Source organism: Podarcis erhardii (genome assembly GCF_964252035.2).
Source record: "Podarcis erhardii genome assembly, chromosome: 12".
In the NCBI taxonomy this organism is placed as follows: domain Eukaryota; kingdom Metazoa; phylum Chordata; class Lepidosauria; order Squamata; family Lacertidae; genus Podarcis; species Podarcis erhardii.
In genome coordinates, this window is record NC_138513.1 from 2,171,363 (window position 1) to 2,189,725 (window position 18,363).

An 18,363-nucleotide genomic window follows, 5' to 3' on the forward strand; every position below is an offset into this window, starting at 1 on the left:
AGAGGGATTGGGTTCTCATCCCTTGTTGCAAACATCAGTTTGGTCACTGTGGAAAAGAGGGTTCTGGGTTTGATGGGTTTTTGGTCTGATCTCGTAAGGCCATTTTCCCGCCAGGACTACGGATCAGGTCTGTCTGCTGTCCCCAGGCCACAGAATCATGCCTTTCTGCACCAAACACGGTCGCCCGCATTTTAATTCAAGAAGCCAGACTGCATCCTCCTCGCCGTCTGAACAGATCCATTTAATTCGAATTGAATGTCAACAATGTTTAGGCAACACGATGACCATATCCATACGTAATAAAGGTAAAGGGACCCCTGACCATTAGGTCCAGTCGTGGACGACTCTGGGGTTGCGGCGCTCATCTCGCTTTACTGGCTGAGGGAGCCGGCATACAGCTTCCAGGTCATGGGGACAGCATGACTAAGCCGCATCTGGCGAACCAGAGCAGTGCACGAAAATGCCATTCACCTTCTTGCCGGAGCGGTACCTATTTATCTACTTGCACTTTGACGTGCTTTCGAACTGCTAGGTTGGCAGGAGCAGGGACCAAGCAACAGGAGCTCACCCCATCGTGGGGATTTGAACCGCCGACCTTCTGATCGGCAAGTCCTAGGCTCTGTGGTTTAACCCAAAGCGCCACCTGCGTCCCTCCATACATACGTAATAGACTATCTTTATAGAATTCATTCAAGTAATATGAAGATCAAAATGAAATCTTAGTCACAAAGCCTCTGGAAATTTTTCAATGAAGCAAGGGGCCAAACTTTGTACGATGAAAGATAAGCTGTGGAGCTTTGTGTATTCAGCAACTATAATGTCCAACACTGAACAGAGATGAACGCTCCACAGCATTTGATATTTTCATTTGCATATATTCATTCGAAATAAGATGAGTTTATGAAGCAATTCTATATCCTCCCACCACGCTGACGAAGATCTATGAAATAGCAGTCAATATCCGGAATCTCTGTTCAGTGTCGGACATTATATTTGCCGAATACACAAAACTCCACAGCTTACCTTTCATCGTACAAAGTTTGGTACCTCACTTCATTTAAAGATTTTCAGAGACTTTGTGCCTAAGATTTTGTTTTGAACTTGTTATTGTATTGTATTGTTATTCTATAAAGATTGTCCATAAATAATAATAATAATAATAATAATAATAATAATAATAATAATAATATTATTTATGCATATGGTCATCGTGTTGCCTAGACATTGTTGACGTTCTCTTTTGCAACACAGGGGTTTGTTTAGTTCGAATTGAACAGCAGGAAGAAACAGATATGCTCAAGGTGAACTCTTGTAAACGATGGGTCTTGATGGAGCCCAAACTGCCGTCCCACAAATAGGAAGCCATCGCCAGGCTTCAAGAAGTCCCAAGTTCCCCAGAGATAGCAATTTTTAAAAAGAAGTTAGAAGGAAAGAAATCTGGGGAGGGCGGTTGCCCTCAAAACATCCCAGAGAAAATCATATATGCTCAGTGGTTGCAAAATTCTCACTGAGGGGAATGGGACGGGGTGACAGGAATGCAGAGCAGAACGTGTCACGCTGCAACTTTTTGCTGCAGGTCGTACTTCTTAGATTCAACAGGACCTGCGGAGAAGGGGGAGGTTGAAAAAGACAGAGAGGTGTCGTGTGTGACGGTCGCATTAATGTGCCGCCTGAACTTTCCCGTCAATCTCAGCAAAACCCTGGCGTACCTAGGACCTGAAGCCCGAGGCCGTGAAATATTTGCCCTCTCTGCTTTGGCTAGCCAAAAGTCCTTTTTTTTAATAAAATATTTATTAAGTTTTCAAGATTATACATAATAACAAAAAAAGAAGAGAAAACAAAAATATAAAAGAAAATACAAAAAAATTAAAAACATTTTAAAAACAGACACAGAAAAACAGAAAAAACATGTGTAAATTCCATTTACATTGTTTCTTTTACCTTACTTTCTAGACCTCCTCATACCACCCTTTCTTATATTCCAGTTCAAAATTATCTATTCAGCAAGTCCTTACCATTAGATCTTTTACTTAACTCAAATCCTTATTTTCTATTTCTTTAGCACTATAGCTGAAAACCACTTAGCTACCATCCAGCATCCCTCTAGCATTCCTTAATTTTGCAATGTTTCTGTAAATAGTCTTTAAACTTCCTCCAGTCTTCTTCCACCGACTCTTTTCCCTGGTCTTGGATTCTGCCATGGCTAGCCAAAAGTCCTGCAGAATTTCCTCGCCGGCGAGAGGGCTGCAATCCCAGTTGCTTTGTGATCCCAGTTCTGTAATTGTCCATCACCTGTTTTTTGCAGGCAGGGAGAGCAAGCCCTTTCCGGTTTTGCAATAGGCATCACTCGTTCCAGGGTAGCTGCCCCCAATCTCTGTGTTACGTAAGACAGCCTTCGCCAACTTGGTGCCCCCCAGATGTTTTGGACCACAGCTCCCATCAAACCGTGTGGGCTGATGCTGGGGCTGGTGGGAGTTGCAGAATCATAGAGTTGAAAGGGACCCCACAAGGTCATCCAGCCCAACCCCGCCTGCAGTGCAGGAATCCCAGCTACAGAACCCCCACCCAGCGTTTCCTGCACTTGCCACATTTACGGCCCCACAAGCAGGGCGAACCCAGCCTTCGTCAACCTGGTGTCCGCCAGACGTTTAGGACTCCAACGCCCATCAGTGGCTGATGGGCTGATGGTCAGGGGCCAGCAGTCAGCTTTGCCTGTTGAACAGCAGCCTGAAGGGGGAGAAGGCAGAGTGACTTCACCTGTAGCTGATCAGCCTTCAAGAAAGCAGAGGAGAAGGCATTGATGAGAACCAGCTGGCTTCTGCCTCCTTAAGCAGAGCTCTCGGAAGCTGTGGTTCCTGGCCTTACCTTGCTACTTCCTGTTCTACATCTGGACCCTTGTGACTAAGAGCCTCATGCTCTACCAACTTCATATGCTGAGCACATCTCAGAGACTCTGGTCTCCGACGAGCTCTGCACAACAGGACCACGACACTGATGGGATTTGGAGTCCGTAAACATCTGGCGTGGGGGAACATCCCAGTTGATGAAGGCTGACATGAGAGCTTTACAGAAATGAAACCAAGATGCCTTAAACATAGCCAGACCGCTGGCCAGTCTAGTAATGTCTACTCCACGCAGTGCTATCTTCCTAGAAAAAGAGGTGCTGGAACTCGCCATGAACACCTCCGTCATTCTCGTAGAATGGCAGTGGTGTTCACCTGAGAGGTGCCGCAAGTTCTGGCTGAAAAGAAGTCCTGACTCCAGGAGGGGAGAACCTCCAGTTGCCCAGATGATGTCAAACCCCAGTGTTGAAAGACCTACATTGGCTCCCAGTACGTTTCGGAGCACAATTCAAAGTGTTGGTGCTGACCTTTCAAGCCCTAAACGGCCTTGGTCCAGTAGACCTGAAGGAGCGTCTTCACCCCCATCGTTCAGCCTGGACACTGAGGTCCAGCTCCGAGGGCCTTCTGGCGGTTCCCTCACTGCGAGAAGCCAAGTTACAGGGAACCAGGCAGAGGGCCTTCTCGGTAGTGGAACCCTCCCTGTGGAACGCCCTCCCACCAGATGTCAAAGAGAACAACTACTACCAGACTTTTAGAAGACACCTGAAGGCAGCCCTGTTTAGGGAAGTTTTTAATGTTTGATGCATTACTGTATTTTAATATTTTGTTGGAAGCCGCACTGAGTGGCTGGGGAGGCCCAGCCAGATGGGCAGGGTATAAATAATAAATTATTATTAGACTCCAACTGGGGCTGGTGAGAGTTCAGCATCCAACATCACCTGCATGGCTGCAGGTTCTCTCTCCCCCCCCAATAGATTTTTATTGAGATTTTAAAGGTTACAAAAAGAAAAAATAAAGAACAGGTTCTTGACCCCTCCTCGGATTGACAGCAGTTCCAAAAGAGAAAGGGAATCTTTCCTACTCTCCTGACCCCTTTAAACAGGCGTTTGAACCCTGAGCTCTGGCCCCCAAGCCCTGCCACACACATGCCGGGTCCTTCTGTATAGGATATTTACGTAGCTGGAGAGAAGCAGGATTGAGAGAGAGAAACCATCACATTATAGAGGCACACACAAACTGTATTGCTACCTGTACACATATATTTTTATACGTGAGAATATCTGAAATAATGGGCTTCGGCTGTTGACTTCTTTTTATAAAAGATCCAGGTTCTGCAACTGCGGGGCTCATCCAGATAACGGCTTCTCGACACTCCTGATCTAGAACTAAGGCAGATGCGCCAAGCTGGGAATAACTTCTCCCGCTCAAAGAAATATCCCTACACAGGGTGGTGGAAAGTGATCTATTTGGACAGCCAAGCCCGTGTGTGTATTCCATGACCAAACAAGCACAGAAATCAACCACGGGCACCAAATTAAACCCCTTAAGAACCTCGGTTCCCTTACAAAAGCCAAGTTTCTAGGTCTTAGGGGTTTGAAAGACACACTTGCATCTAGAGAAGCCCCATGTCCTTTCTCCTACAAATTTGCATCGTTGATACAAGCTGCAGGATTCATCGTTGGTTGGCACATAATTTGATGGTGACATGTGGATATTATTATTATTTTATTTAAGGGGAAAATACAGGGAGCCCTATGCATAGCCCAAGGGATGCAGCCTGGGCCATTATGGTTGTAACCTACAGATTTGGATTGGGGGAAGAACTCCGTCCTCGAAAAAGCAGGAAAAGCCAGTCGGGTAAACCCCTGGAGACTGCAAACGCACACCCCGCCAAAGGGACTCTTTTAACTCTTGGGCCTCTGGGAGATTTTGATCCCACTCATCTGCTGCTAAAAACCCCCAGCAAGTTCCCCTTCGGTGGAAATGCTGATATGTAGATATAATAATGTAAATATCTTTCCTAAAGGGGTGGGGTGGGGAAAATGGACATTGTGCATGTTGAGATGTATCTATTTAATTTCCATCCTTCTTTCTCTCCCCGTGGTTCCTTTTCCTCTTTTTTGGAACGGTTTGCTTTGTAATTTTAAAAGGATGGGGAGTCTCCCGCAAAAAAATGTGCTGGATTCTTCCTGCTTTCCATCCTGGGACTAGAACACCAAGATGACAAGGACCGTTCCTTTTCCTGATGCAATAGGACTGAGCTTTTATTTTCAATACCGAGGCAACAATTGCTCTTTCAAACCTCTATTGATTCCTCTGGTGGGATTTCCCCCCCAGCAACTTTCTCAATGGGGGTCGAGGGGAGCCTGGGGGACAAAAACGAGACCTCAAAATCTGCCCCCTCACCCTCTCAGGCAAGGAAAAGTTCTTCTTCTTTAGCCGGCCAGTGGCTTCCAGTCTGCAAGGAAGGCTGGATTGCAAAACACAACCAGGACTGTTTAGCCTATGCCAGGCCTGCCCTGTGCTGAATGAGGAACCCAAAAGATATTTAAAGTTTTGGAAAAACAAACCCAACCCTCTTCCAGAGGGCATTTGAAATCTCTTTGTATGATATTTACTATCTGAGTCTTGCCTAAGTGTTTGATTTCTACGTTGTATTGACCTGTATTATTTGCGGGGAGCAAACTGGAAGGGGAGATTTCTGTGGGGCGGGGAGGGGTGGGGCAGTGATTGCTGACCATGGCACTTTATGCAAAATAAAATAAAATCGGAAGAAATGTTAACTGTTTTATGTGTTTTTTTTTTAAAAAGAAGAAAATGGAATGCCAGAAATGAAAAAATCTCTTTTGAATTTAATGTCTGTAGCCACAAGGCATCAATTCTTCGGCGATCAGCCTTCTTCGCAGAAGAATGGATGCTTTTGAATTCTGGTGCTGGAGGAGACTCTTGAGAGTCCCATGGACTGCAAGAAGATCCAACCTCTCCATTCTGAAGGAAATCAGCCCTGAGTGCTCACTGGAAGGACAGATCCTGAAGCTGAGGCTCCAAGACTTTGGCCACCTCAGGAGAAGAGAAGACTCCCTGGAAAAGACCCTGATGTTGGGAAAGATGGAGGGCACAAGGAGAAGGGGGCGACAGAGGACGAGATGGTTGGACAGTGTTCTCGAAGCTACCAGCATGAGTTTGACCAAAGTGCGGGAGGCAGTGGAAGACAGGAGTGCCTGGTGTGCTCTGGTCCATGGGGTCACGAAGAGTCGGACACGACTAAATGACTAAACAACAACAACAACAACAACCACAAGGCAGCTCTTGCTGTGGGGCAGGGCTGTTGGGTGGATTGCTCCAAAGCAACACCCACAAGTCAAGAAGGAAGTATCGAATCGTAGAGTTGGAAGAGACCCCCAGAGATCATCCAGTCCAACCCCCTGCAATAACTAAAGAATCCCTGACAGGTGGCCATCTGCTTATAAACGCCAAATAAAGGACAGTCCATCACCTTCCAAGGGAGACCGTTCCACTGTTGAGCAGATCTTGGTGTCGGAAGGATCTCTCTAGAGTTTAGTCAGAATCTCCTTATTTAGTGAGACGCCTGAATCTCTAGGCAATGTGCTAGCGAGTTGAGAAACATGCAAGAGATGGTTGGAACAACCATCAGTGTGCTGGGTTCGGGGGTAACCCTTGAAACACGGTCCAGGACTGGTCCAGAATCCAGAGGTTCCGAGAGGTGTCAGTCCAACAGGGCCAAGGCAGGATTTGAGGCAGGAAACCAGGCAAGGACAGGTACAGGATCTCAGGCAGGATCTGGCGTACAGCAAGGCTGGGACAGGGTCCGACAGCCTTTTATCTTTGTCGGGGTAGCGGCCGGTCCTGATCCCCCGGCGACTCACCTCCCTGTCTCGCCTGAAGGCAAGCACTCCTCCTGCTAGTGTGGTATAGTGGTTAAGAGCGATAGACTCCTAATCTGGTGAACTGGGTTCGCATCTCCGCTCCTCCACATGCAGCTGCTGGGCGACCTTGGGCTTGTCACACTTCTCTGAAGTCTCTCAGCCCCACTCACCTCACAGAGTGTTGTTAGTGGGGCAGGAAGGGAAAGGAGAATGTTAGCCGCTTTGAGACTCCTTTGGGTAGTTATAAAGCAGGATATCAAATCCAAACTCCTCCTCTTCTGCGAGTACTCAGGTCTCTCCTTCTCTCAGACCTTAGTCTCTGCAGCTCGGGAGACGTCAGTGGGTTACTAGACCCAGGGGCTGCCTCAGCCTCCCCTGACCCAACTGGTAGTGGAGCAGCTGTAAGTGATGGCCCACTGAAGGCAACAAGGTCATCCCCGCATCTGGAGCCAGGGCAGGATGAGGCCCCTGACTCGGCCCAGCTGGTGCTTGTTGCAGGGGAACCTGTGCAGACTGGGGCTCTTCAGGATCAGGCCCCAGACTTGGTTCAGATGATGCCTGAGGCAAAGGATCCGGTGCGGACTGAGACTCTTCTGGTTCCGAGTCTGAGCCCCAGTCCCAAGCCATCACAACTGGAACGCAAAACGTCAGATCAACCCACCATCTGGGAGAGGAGGACCTCTCAGCAAGTTACCATATTTTTTGCTCTCTAAGACTCACTTTCCCCCCCGAAAAAGTAAGGGGAAATGTGTGTGCGTCTTATGGAGCGAATGCAGGCTGCACAGCTATCCCAGAAGCCAGAACAGCAAGAGGGATTGCTGCTTTCGCTGCACACAGATCCCTCTTGCTATTCTGGCTTCTGAGATTCAGAATATTTTTTTTTCTTGTTTTCCTCCTCCAAAAACTAGGTGCGTCTTGTGGTCTGGTGCCTCTTATAGAGCGAAAAATATGGTAAATGTAATAGTGGAAGTAAGAAATGTATATTAAGTGAATAGATTGGAAGATTTTCAGATGTGATTGATGGAAGTAAAAAAAAAAATGGTGTAAGAAATTAAAGTATGTATAATTACTGTTGAAAATGATGTGTTGAAAATTAATTTTAAAAATTAAAAAAAAAGAAACCCTGGAGCGCTGCTGCCAGTCAGTTCAGACAATACTGAGTTGCTGGACCAGATGAGGCTGCTTCTTCTTAGGTCCAGCAAACCCAGAGTCGTCTCTTCATCCTTCCTGGTTCTGATGCACACTCAGCCTTAGAAGGCCTGCCAGGGATGTGTTGTGCCAAAGCTGGAGGACGAGGGGGAAGGAAGATGGAGAGATCGACGGCTGAGAGATATGCTTTCCAACAATAGACTCCACAATAACAGGTCTCCGTCAAGGATGCATTATTCGCACGTATCAGGAGTGGGAGGTATTTTTTCGCTGCTGATAAGTTAATATTTTCCCTGTCCAAGGTCAAGCATGTTTTGACGGGATGTGTCTCGCTGAGCGAATACAAGTGGGCTCTGGAGGACAATCGTGGGAATGATGGATGGCATCTGAGAATCTGGAGTCCAGAAGGCCCATCACGCCTCAAAATCATGCGCTCTGGACATCTCCACATCCCAGAAGTGTTTGGGTGGGCTGTGGTTACCTAGCAACAAGAGGAGAACTTCCACTGTAAACCCAGAGATAAGGATGGAGGAGGATTTTAGTCTCCTCTAATGGTGTTATAGATTCTGCGGTGGGGGGAGACACCCCCTAAACTAGGGGTCAGCAAACTTTTTCAGCAGGGGGCCGGTCCACTGTCCCTCAGACCGGACTATATTTTGGAAAAAAATATGAATGAATTCCTATGCCCCACAAATAACCCAGAGATGCGTTTTAAATAAAAGGACACATTCTACTCATGTAAAAACACGCTGATTCCTGGACCATCTGCGGACCGAATTTAGAAGGTGATTGGGCTGGATCCGGGCCCCCGGGCCTTAGTTTGCCTACCCCTGCCGTAAACCCTAGAAATTAATAACTGGTAGGATTTTGATTATTCAGGATGTGAAGAGAGAAATACAAGCTGCAGAGGAATTCTTGGGCTAGCCTAGGCAAAAAGACAAGATAGGGCCGTTAAGAAATAATACAGGGCCACTGCAAAAGAATTGTCCTCCCCATTTGCCCTGTAGTGTGAACTGGGGGTTTTGAAGGTTGCTGGAGTATCAGGTTGTGCTAAAGGTAAAGGGACCCCTGACCGTTATGCCCAGTCGCGGACGACTCTGGGGCTGCAGCGTTCATCTTGGTTTAGTGGCCGAGGGAGCGCAGACAGTTTTTCCGGGTCATGTGGCCAGCATGACAAAGCCGCTTCTGGCGAACCAGAGCAGTGCACAGAAACACCATTTACCTTCCTGCCGGAGCGGTACCTATTTATCTACTTGCACTTTGACGTGGTTAAACCACAGAGCCTAGGACTTGCCGATCAGAAGGTCAGTGGTTTGAATCCCTGCGACGGGGTGAGTTCCCGTTGCTCGGTCCCTGCTCCTGCCAACCTAGCAGTTCAAAAGCATGTCAAAGTGCAAGTAGATAAATAGGTACCACTCCAGTGGGAAGGTAAACGGCGTTTCTGTGCGCTGCTCTGATTCGCCAGAAGTGGCTTAGTCATGTTGGCCACATGACCCGGAAGCTGTACGCCGGCACCCTCGGCCAATAAAGCGAGATGAGCGCCGCAACTCCAGAGTCGGCCGCGACTGGAGCTAACGGTCAGGGGTCCCATTACTCTAAGTAGAACACATTTGGCTATCAACCCACTTGGCTCCATCTTAGTGGTTTAGGTGTGGGCTCCTGGGTTTCTCCTCGCCCATTTTCCTTGTTGCCGTTCACAGCCAGAGCGAGCGACCTCGACTGACTCATATCTGTGACGAGCTGAGCCACCACATACCTTTCCGTCATCGGCTGACGCACTTGTTAAGTACATGTCATTTCTGACTGATGAGACCAGGTTGGTACGGAGGAGGGGGTTCTAGGGGTGGGGAATCAGCCAAGAGGTGTGTCCAACCATCATAGCCAGAGATGCTTTGCGACAAAATAGCTTTTCTACTACCCCACAGCAAGGCAAGAAAATTCACATAGTCATTCATGGCAATTTCCAGCTCTCGGTGATTCACTTTGCCTTGACTTCTTAGGAGCTCCTGTTCTATAACATTAAAAACAACAACCCTCAATAACATTGCCGCCTGCTTCTGGCTCCTTCACTTCTGAACGCAAAAGAGTAGAATCATAGACTTACAGAGTTTGAAGGGACCACGAGGATCATCTAGCCCAACCCTCTGCAATGCAGGAATCTTTTGCCCCAAATGGGGCTCAAATCCATGACTCTGAGATGAAGAGTCTTATGCTCACCTGACTCCGCACTCTGGAACTCCCTGCCAATTGATATCAGGCAATTCACTGTACTGTTTTTGATGAACCCCCCAAAACAGTTTGTTTACATAGACCTCCCCAGACATGTAAATCTGACATGTATTTTAATATGCGATTTTTATGTTTAAAGACAAGCTCCTCTTATTCATGTTTTTTGCTTGCTTCTACACCCCTAATAATAATAATAATAATAGACGCGGGTGGCGCTGTGGGTTAAACCACAGAGCCTAGGACTTGCCGATCAGAAGGTCAGTGGTTCGAATCCCTGCGACGGGGTGAGTTCCCGTTGCTCGGTCCCTGCTCCTGCCAACCTAGCAGTTCAAAAGCACGTCAAAGTGCAAGTAGATAAATAGGTACCACTCCAGTGGGAAGGTAAACGGCGTTTCTGTGCGCTGCTCTGATTCGCCAGAAGTGGCTTAGTCATGTTGGCCGCATGACCCGGAAGCTGTACGCCGGCTCCCTCGGCCAATAAAGCGAGATGAGCGCCGCAACCCCAGAATTGGCCATGACTGGACCTAATGGTCAGGGGTCCCTTTACCTTTACCTTTACACCCCCAATAATGTCCAACCAAGCCACACATTTTGTAAATAAACCGTTTATTACAAAGACAGCTGGTTGCAGCTCTGTAGTTTTTATAAGAATATTTGCAACGTTTACTAGAAGACGCAACAGAGCGGTGGTTTCCAAACCTTCGGGGGCCTCTTGGTTCCTTGAACCTCACCCCCAGCGCTGCCTTTCCTACCCTATTAAAAAAGCACTAAGAATGATAACAACGCGGGGGCCGCTAGGGGGCACATCAGAAGATGGCCGACAATACCATCTCTCCAGCTCACACGAGGTAATTAAGAGGCTGTTATGGGAGTATGCAGCCTCCCTCGTTACCCCAAGTGAATGGCGAACGCTGCCTTGCCTGCTGTGCCTATAATACACCCCCAGATTCGAAAGGGGGTGAGGGCACTAAGCACAAAAGCCCTCGTGTGGGTCGGCTCTCCTGGACGCTGTCTCTGATCTGCGCAGCTAGTTGCGGGAGCTCAAAATAAACAATCAGAACAGAAGCAAACGCACATACTTCAAGCGATGATCGGGAGTAAGGACTGCTAACTAAAGGGATCTCTGGGAAGAGGAGCGACGGGCTGGACTTAATAATAAATCAAGAAGAAGAATAAATAAAGAAGAAGATTCATCAAAGGATCGGAGCGAGACTGAAAAGGAGGGGGGGGGAGAAAAACTTTTCTTTTTTTGTCTTATGTGAGTACCCAATAATCTCCCCCCAAAAGAATCGTTGCAATTACTGATTAAAAGCAGGAGGAATAAGAACTGTGTGGAAATTAACTACTACACAAGGACGTGACTTATGGAAGCATCGGGAAACGAAAGTAAGTCCTTTGTGACGCAGTCATAAAAGGAGATTTATCATGGCAGGCCCGCCCGCAGGAATCCAGGGGGAGGAGGACTATGGCTGTTACTATGTTGGAGTGTGGGTTCAGCTTAGCAGGGCCCCCTGAGAAAAAATTATGAGGGAGCGGCAGGCCTGGGGAGATCAGGACAGACTGTCAGAATGTTTTGAACGGAGGTGTTGAAATGGCGTCTGTCTTGCTAGAACCCAAAACTAAGGTTTTGTCAAAGATGTATAACTTGCTGTTGAAATGGAACACTCAGGATGAAATGGTGAAGTCTGTTATGATTAAGTGGGCACAGGATGTTGGACACAACATTATGTTTGCTGACTGGGAACAGTTATGGACCACCGGTTTGAAATTTACAGCATGTAATGCCTTAAGAGAGAATATTATGAAAATGATTTATAGGTGGTACATGACCCCAGTCAAGCTTGCAAAAATTTATCATTTGCCCGATAACAAATGTTGGAAATGTAAAGAGACTGAAGGTACATTCTTTCACCTTTGGTGGACGTGCCCAAGGATTAAGGCCTTCTGGGAAATGATTTATAATGAATTGAAAAAGGTACTTAAGTACACCCTCTTGAAAAAAACAGAGGCCTTTCTCCTGGGCATGGCTGGCCAATTGGTACCAAAGAAGGACAGAACTTTTTTTATGTACGCAACAACTGCAGCAAGAATTCTTATCGCAAAATATTGGAAGACACAAGATTTACCCACTCTGGAGGAATGGCAGATGAAGCTGATCGATTACATGGGATTGGCAGAAATGACCGGCAGAATCCGAGAGCAGGGAAAAGAGTCGGTGGAAGAGGATTGGAGGAAATTTAAAGACTATTTACAGAAATACTGCAAAATTAATGAATGTTAGAATGATGTTGGACAGAAATTAAATGGTTACCAGCTGTAATGTAAAGGTTGAACAACAAGCTAAAATAAGTTATATTAAGTTATAATAAGGATTTGCTGAATTAAGAATCTGAATTAGAATACAAAAGGGGGAGGTGAGAGGAGGTCCGGGATACAAGGTAATGGAAATAAGAAATGGGAACTATATTTGTTTTGTTTTGTTTGTTTTAATTGTGTATTTTTGCTTTTTTGTCTGTTGTTTTTTCTTTTTGTATTAAATTGGAAAATTTTAATAAATATCTTTAAAAAAAATATGAAATGGCGTCTGTCTACTTTTATGGCTCTTGGATGAGTGTAAAATCCACACAGGACATAACATGTTTGTTTTCAACCCGCTTGTGGAGATTGTCAGAAATAATAAAGAAGAACAACAAGAAGAGGAGGAAAACAACAAAGAGAAGATTGAACAGAACTGTGAATATTATTTTGACAGAACTGTGTAATTAAAGCAGCAGCAAGAGAGATGATTGGATTCCCTTTCGGAGCTCGAAGCATGGGTACCCCCAACAAAAATTTTAAAAATTTGGCTGTGTAATTTGGAATTATTGTGATTTGGAATTAAGGTGATGTGATTGGCCTGTTAATAATAATTATAAAAAAAAAAAAGAATGATAACAACGCAGCAAAATGCAAAACAGAAACAATTAATTGCACATTTAGTCAAGACCCAATTAGAACTGTTTAATTGGCTCAACAAAACTGACCAGGTTTTCAAAGTCTGACCATCATTTGTACCTCCCTGCCTCCCCGCTTGCCTCTTAGCGCCCCCCCAGGTAATCCCTCCGTGTCCCCCCCGCCACGGGTTGCTATCACCCACTTTGAGAACCACTGCAGCAGAACAAGAGTTTGCTTTTGCCTCCAGAAGAAACCAATGCTGCAAAGCAGCCTTCTGCAAACTGACCTCCCACAGCACTCCAGCGGTGTTGGACCACAACTCCCATCAGCCCCTGCCAGCACAGGAATAATAATAATAATAATAATAATAATAATAATAATAATTTTTAATTTTTAATTTATACCCCGCCCATATGGCTGGGCTTCCCCAGCCACTCTGGGCGGCTTCCAACAAAATATTAAAATACCGTAATACATCAAACATTAAAAGCTTCCCTAAACAGGGCTGCCTTCAGATGTCTTCTAAAAGTCTGGTAGTTGTTCTTCTCTTTGACATCTGGTGGGAGGGCGTTCCACAGGGCGGGCGCCACCACCGAGAAGGCCCTCTGCCTGGTTCCCTGTAACTTGGCTTCTCGCAGGGAGGGAACAGCCAGAAGGCCCTCGGAGCTGGACCTCAGTGTCCAGGCTGAACGATGGGGGTGGAGATGCTCCTTCAGGTATACTGGACCGAAGGCTGAGCTATGCAGCCCCAGGGAACACAACTTGATTGGCCTCTTCCCTTTCGCGTAATCCACATCACACAGGTCTCCGCAGATTCCGGCTCATTCTCCCATGGCGTACTGAAGGGGAAAACATCGGGTAGCGTGGCTTAAGGATTCTCCCTCCACCTCTCATAGCAAAGCATTGGAAGACACAAGATGTACCCACTCTGGAAGACTGGCAGATGCAAGTAATGGAGTACATGGAGATGGCGGAAATGACTGGCAGAATCCGAGACCAGGGAGAAGAGTTGGTGGAAGAAGATTGGAAGAAATTTAAAATTTATTTACAGAAACATTGCAAAGTTTTCGAATGTGAATGATGTTGGAATGAAACGAAGTGGTTCTAGCAATATGATTAGAAGTTATAATATGTGAGGATAAATAATTAAGGGTAAAATAAGAGGGTATGAATTTGCTGAACAAATTTGTAAATGGAATACAAAAAAGGGAGATGTGAGGAAGTCATGAAAATAAGTTAATGAGTGGTACGGTATTTGAAAGAGTGAGTTTTATTTTTTCCTTTTAAATTTTGGTTTTTGTTTTTCTGTCTGTTTGTGTGTTTTTGTTTTGTAAATTTCTTTTTGTAAAAACTTAATAAATATTATTAAAAAAAAAAAAGGATTCTCCCTCCACCCCCACCCCCAGCAAGGAGGAATGATGTCACCATAGGGAGGAGTGTCAGAGTAACTGGGGGACCTTCCTTGCTCTGTCCTGTGAATGCGGCGATAAGGAGGCTTTCAAGTTTCACCATGCAGATCAGCATAGAGAACGAAGGAAGCGATAGGAAGTCCTATTATGTGTATTTTGTTTTTTAAATCCATGTTAATAAACAGAGAAGAAAACAAGAGATAGTAGAAATATAAATTAAGTTTATTGTTTGTTGACAAATGGGGTATTACTTGTATATGGTTGTTGTTTCATTTATAAGATTTAAAGAATATTTATACAGTGGTACCTCTGGTTACGTACTGAATTTGTTCTGGAGGTCTGTTCTTAATCTAAAACTGTTCTTAACCTGAAGCACCACTTTAGCTAATGGGGCCTCCGCTGCTGCCGCCCAATTTCTGTTCTCATCCTGAAGCAAAGTTCTTAACCCGAGGTACTATTTCTGGGTTAGCGGAGTCTGTAACCTGAAGCGTATGTAACCCAAGGTACCACTATACTGTATTTGTTGCATAAGATTGTCAATAAAGTATATTAAAAAAAGAGAGAGAACGAAGGAAAGGATATAAGGCTAGGTACTTCTTTCCTTTTGTTTGATAGGGTTCCTACTCCACACTAGCAGTCCAAGCAGCGATGCTTTGCTGCATGATTCTAAAACATGATTCTAAGCCTTGATGATGATTATTTTTACTCTCCGTTGAGGGGCTGTCAGGATGAAGTCCTGTCCTCCAAAATTGACCAGTGTTTATCTCCTCGGCCAGAGAAGCACGAAGCCATCACGGCACTTGGCGAAGTCGGGCGTGGTCTGTTCTGCGCGCGTCTCCACAGAGACCAATTTTTTCCGCCCGTGGAGGCTGAGCTGAATGCAATCCGAGACCTGAACCCGGAGATCCCTCTTAGTCCTGCAAACATGGGAAAGGAAGAGTGAAACTCTGAGGGTAGGAGCTCAAACTGCTTCCCGGGAAATATGAAAAAGTTAGCTGTCTTTAAAACACAAATAAAAAGTGGCTAAGAAGTATAAAAATGCACTAAGTAAATTTTGGAAGTTCAAACAAACTGAAGGGCCTTATTTCCCCCCCATATGTCAGACACGGCCAAACTTGGCCCTCCAGATGTTTTGGGACTACAACTCCCATCATCCCTAGCTAATAGGACCAGTGGTCAGGGATGATGGGAATTGTAGTCCCAAAAATATCTGGAGGGCCAAGTTTGGCCATGCCTGACATATGTGGCAGACATGTAAAAAGGCTTTGGGGGAAATGATACATGATGAATCGAAGAAAAGGTTCAAATTGGTTATTCCCCAAAGTTTTCTCCTAGGGATAATAGGGAGGGTGGTTCTGAAAAAGATGGTTAAACTATTTAATAATAATAATAATAGTAATAGTAATAGTAATAATAATATTTTTTATTTATACCCCGCCCTCCCCAGCCAAGGCCGGGCTCAGAGCGGCTTACAAGCAATAATAAAAACAAGTTGAATGATTACAACTTAAAAACAAAATTAAAATACAACATTAAAATATTGAAACATTAAAATATTAAAATGTAGCCTCATCTCAGGAGGAGAAGGAAAAAAGAAAGGGAGGGAGGGAGGGAATCAAATTGGCTCCAAGCCAAAGGCCAGGTGGAACAACTCTGCCTTACAGGCCCTGCAGAAAGAAATCAGATCCTGCAGGGCCCTGGTCTCATGAGGCAGAGCGTTCCACCAGACCGGAGCCAGAGTTGAAAAGGCCCTGGCTCTGGTTGAAGCTAATCTAACTTCCTTAGGGCCCTGGACCACTAGGGTGTTGCTATTTATGGACCTTGAGGCTCTCCGTGGGGCATACCGGGAAAGGGCGGTCCCGTAGGTACGAGGGTCCTAGGCTGTGAAGGGCTTTAAAGGTCAAAAGCAGCACCTTAAATCTGACCCTGTACTCCACCGGGAGCCAGTGCAGCTTGAAAAGCACTGGGTGAATATGCTCCCATGGCAGAGACCCCGTGAGGAGCCTCGCTGCAGCATTCTGCACCCGCTGGAGTTTCTGGGACAGCTTCAAGGGCAGCCCCGCATAGAGCGAATTACAGTAGTCAAGCCTGGAGATGACCGTCGCATGGATCACTGTGGCCACACATTGATAATAATTATTATTATCAGCCATAGGACCTCTGTCTTCGAAGGATTTAGATTCAATCGGCTCCCACGAAACCATCCAGCCACAGCTTCCAAGCATCTGGTTAGTGTGTTCGGGGCTGAGTCGGTGTGGCCATCCATCAACAGGTGGATGCTGGTTAGATCAATAACGTCCTTAGGAGGACAACCAAATTTAAGCACAAATTTGACCCACAGCTGTGAGGCATTCGCGAGCTTTTTTGCAACAGCAGAATTTAGGTTTGCAACAGCAGAAGCCAGAATCCTGTATATGCAGAAAATAGAAAGAAGGAAAAATTTAGAGTAAGGCGGAGAGGAATGGCTTCGAAAGTTAATGGACTATGCGGAAATAGTGAAATGGACAGCAAAAATAAGAAACAAAAGGGACGAACTGTTCATGGAAGAGTGGAGACCCTTTTCGGACTATTTGAAGAACTGCTATATTCAAATGAAAACGTGGGTAGGGTTCGAATTATGAGCGGAGGGATGAAAACGATAAGCAAAATACAGCATAATTCTATTATATAAAGCAGTGGGGACAAGGTAAGAATAAAAATATTATGGAAGTAAGGATGGGAAGTCAAAATTTTGAGAAAAACATGTATTGAAATATAAATAAATTTGCAACATCTGTGAAAATCAATAAAAAAACCTATGCCTTAAAACAACAGCAACACATGAACGTAAATACAAGAGATTTGTGGAGCTCTTGGGAACCAGAAGTCTTGTCCTACCAACAGAATTTTGGAAGGCAAAGGAGAAGAGATACTGACCCAATTCTCCCTTGTGTAAATGCTTTCATTTTGTTATTTATTCAGAAAAGTATATAATACTCTATTGTTACAAAAGGAGAAGGAAAAAAACCTCAGCAAAAAAACCCAACTACCGCAAAGCAGTTTATGAAAACAACGAAATGTAACAATGAAGTCATCAGTAAAGCAGTTTTTTAAAAAAAGATTATTTAAAATATTGGGCAGTTGGGGAATAAGATCAAACACAGGCTAAGAATAGGATTAAAACCCACGTCTACATATCTGGGAGGGCTTTCCTAAAAAAAAACCCCAGAGAATTCTTAGCATACTCTGGAAAGAGGGTGGTGAAGGGAGCTCCAATGTATGGGTGCTGGAGAGAGGGTTGGGTGTAAATGCAATAAATAAACAAAAATATCGATTTCTTACTATTGCAGAACGGGGATTATGTGACACCTCCATCGTTCTGCCCAGACACTGAGGTCCAGCTCCGAGGGCCTTCTGGCGGTTCCCTCCCTGCGAGAAGCCAAGTTACAGGGAACCAGGCAGAGGGCCTTCTCGGTGGTGGCACCCGCCCTGTGGAATGCCCTCCCACCAGATGTCAAAGAGAAAAATAACTACCAAACTTTTAGAAGACATCTAAAGGCAGCCCGGTTTAGGGAAGCTTTTAATGTTTAACAGACTACTGTATTTCAATGCTTTGTTGGAAGCCGCCCAGGGTGGCTGGGGTATAAATAAATTATTATTATTATTATTATTATTATTATTATTATTATTATTATTATTACAGTGCCACCAACTCCTTCCAGCATGGCATTTTGCAGCTTCTGGCAAATGCTGAATCTTTTCAAGACTCGCTTCATTTCTGTGATTGTAAGCTGCTTCAAACCGCTTCTTTAAAAAGCACTTTTATTGACTATTATCCTGTTAGCCCAAACCACAAGACGGATCCTGCCGCCAGAGAATTAGATGGTACTTATGCCAAACTGTTTTCAGCATTGCGTTTTAACGTAGCCCACC

At 45.3% G+C, this 18,363-nt stretch overlaps 1 protein-coding gene across 2 annotated transcripts in view; it reads right to left on the minus strand.

Moving 5' to 3' along the window:
* Positions 1–14,652: 14,652 nt before the first annotated feature.
* Positions 14,653–18,363, minus strand: part of LOC309325891 (unconventional myosin-Ig-like) — a 95,745-nt gene continuing 92,034 nt past the window's right edge. For both annotated transcript variants that reach the window (XM_081834227.1, XM_081834228.1), the window contains exon 22: positions 14,653–15,368. In XM_081834227.1, coding sequence (XP_081690353.1) covers positions 15,212–15,368 — 157 coding nt within the window. In that variant the 3' untranslated portion in view covers positions 14,653–15,211. The remainder of the gene's footprint in view (positions 15,369–18,363) is intronic.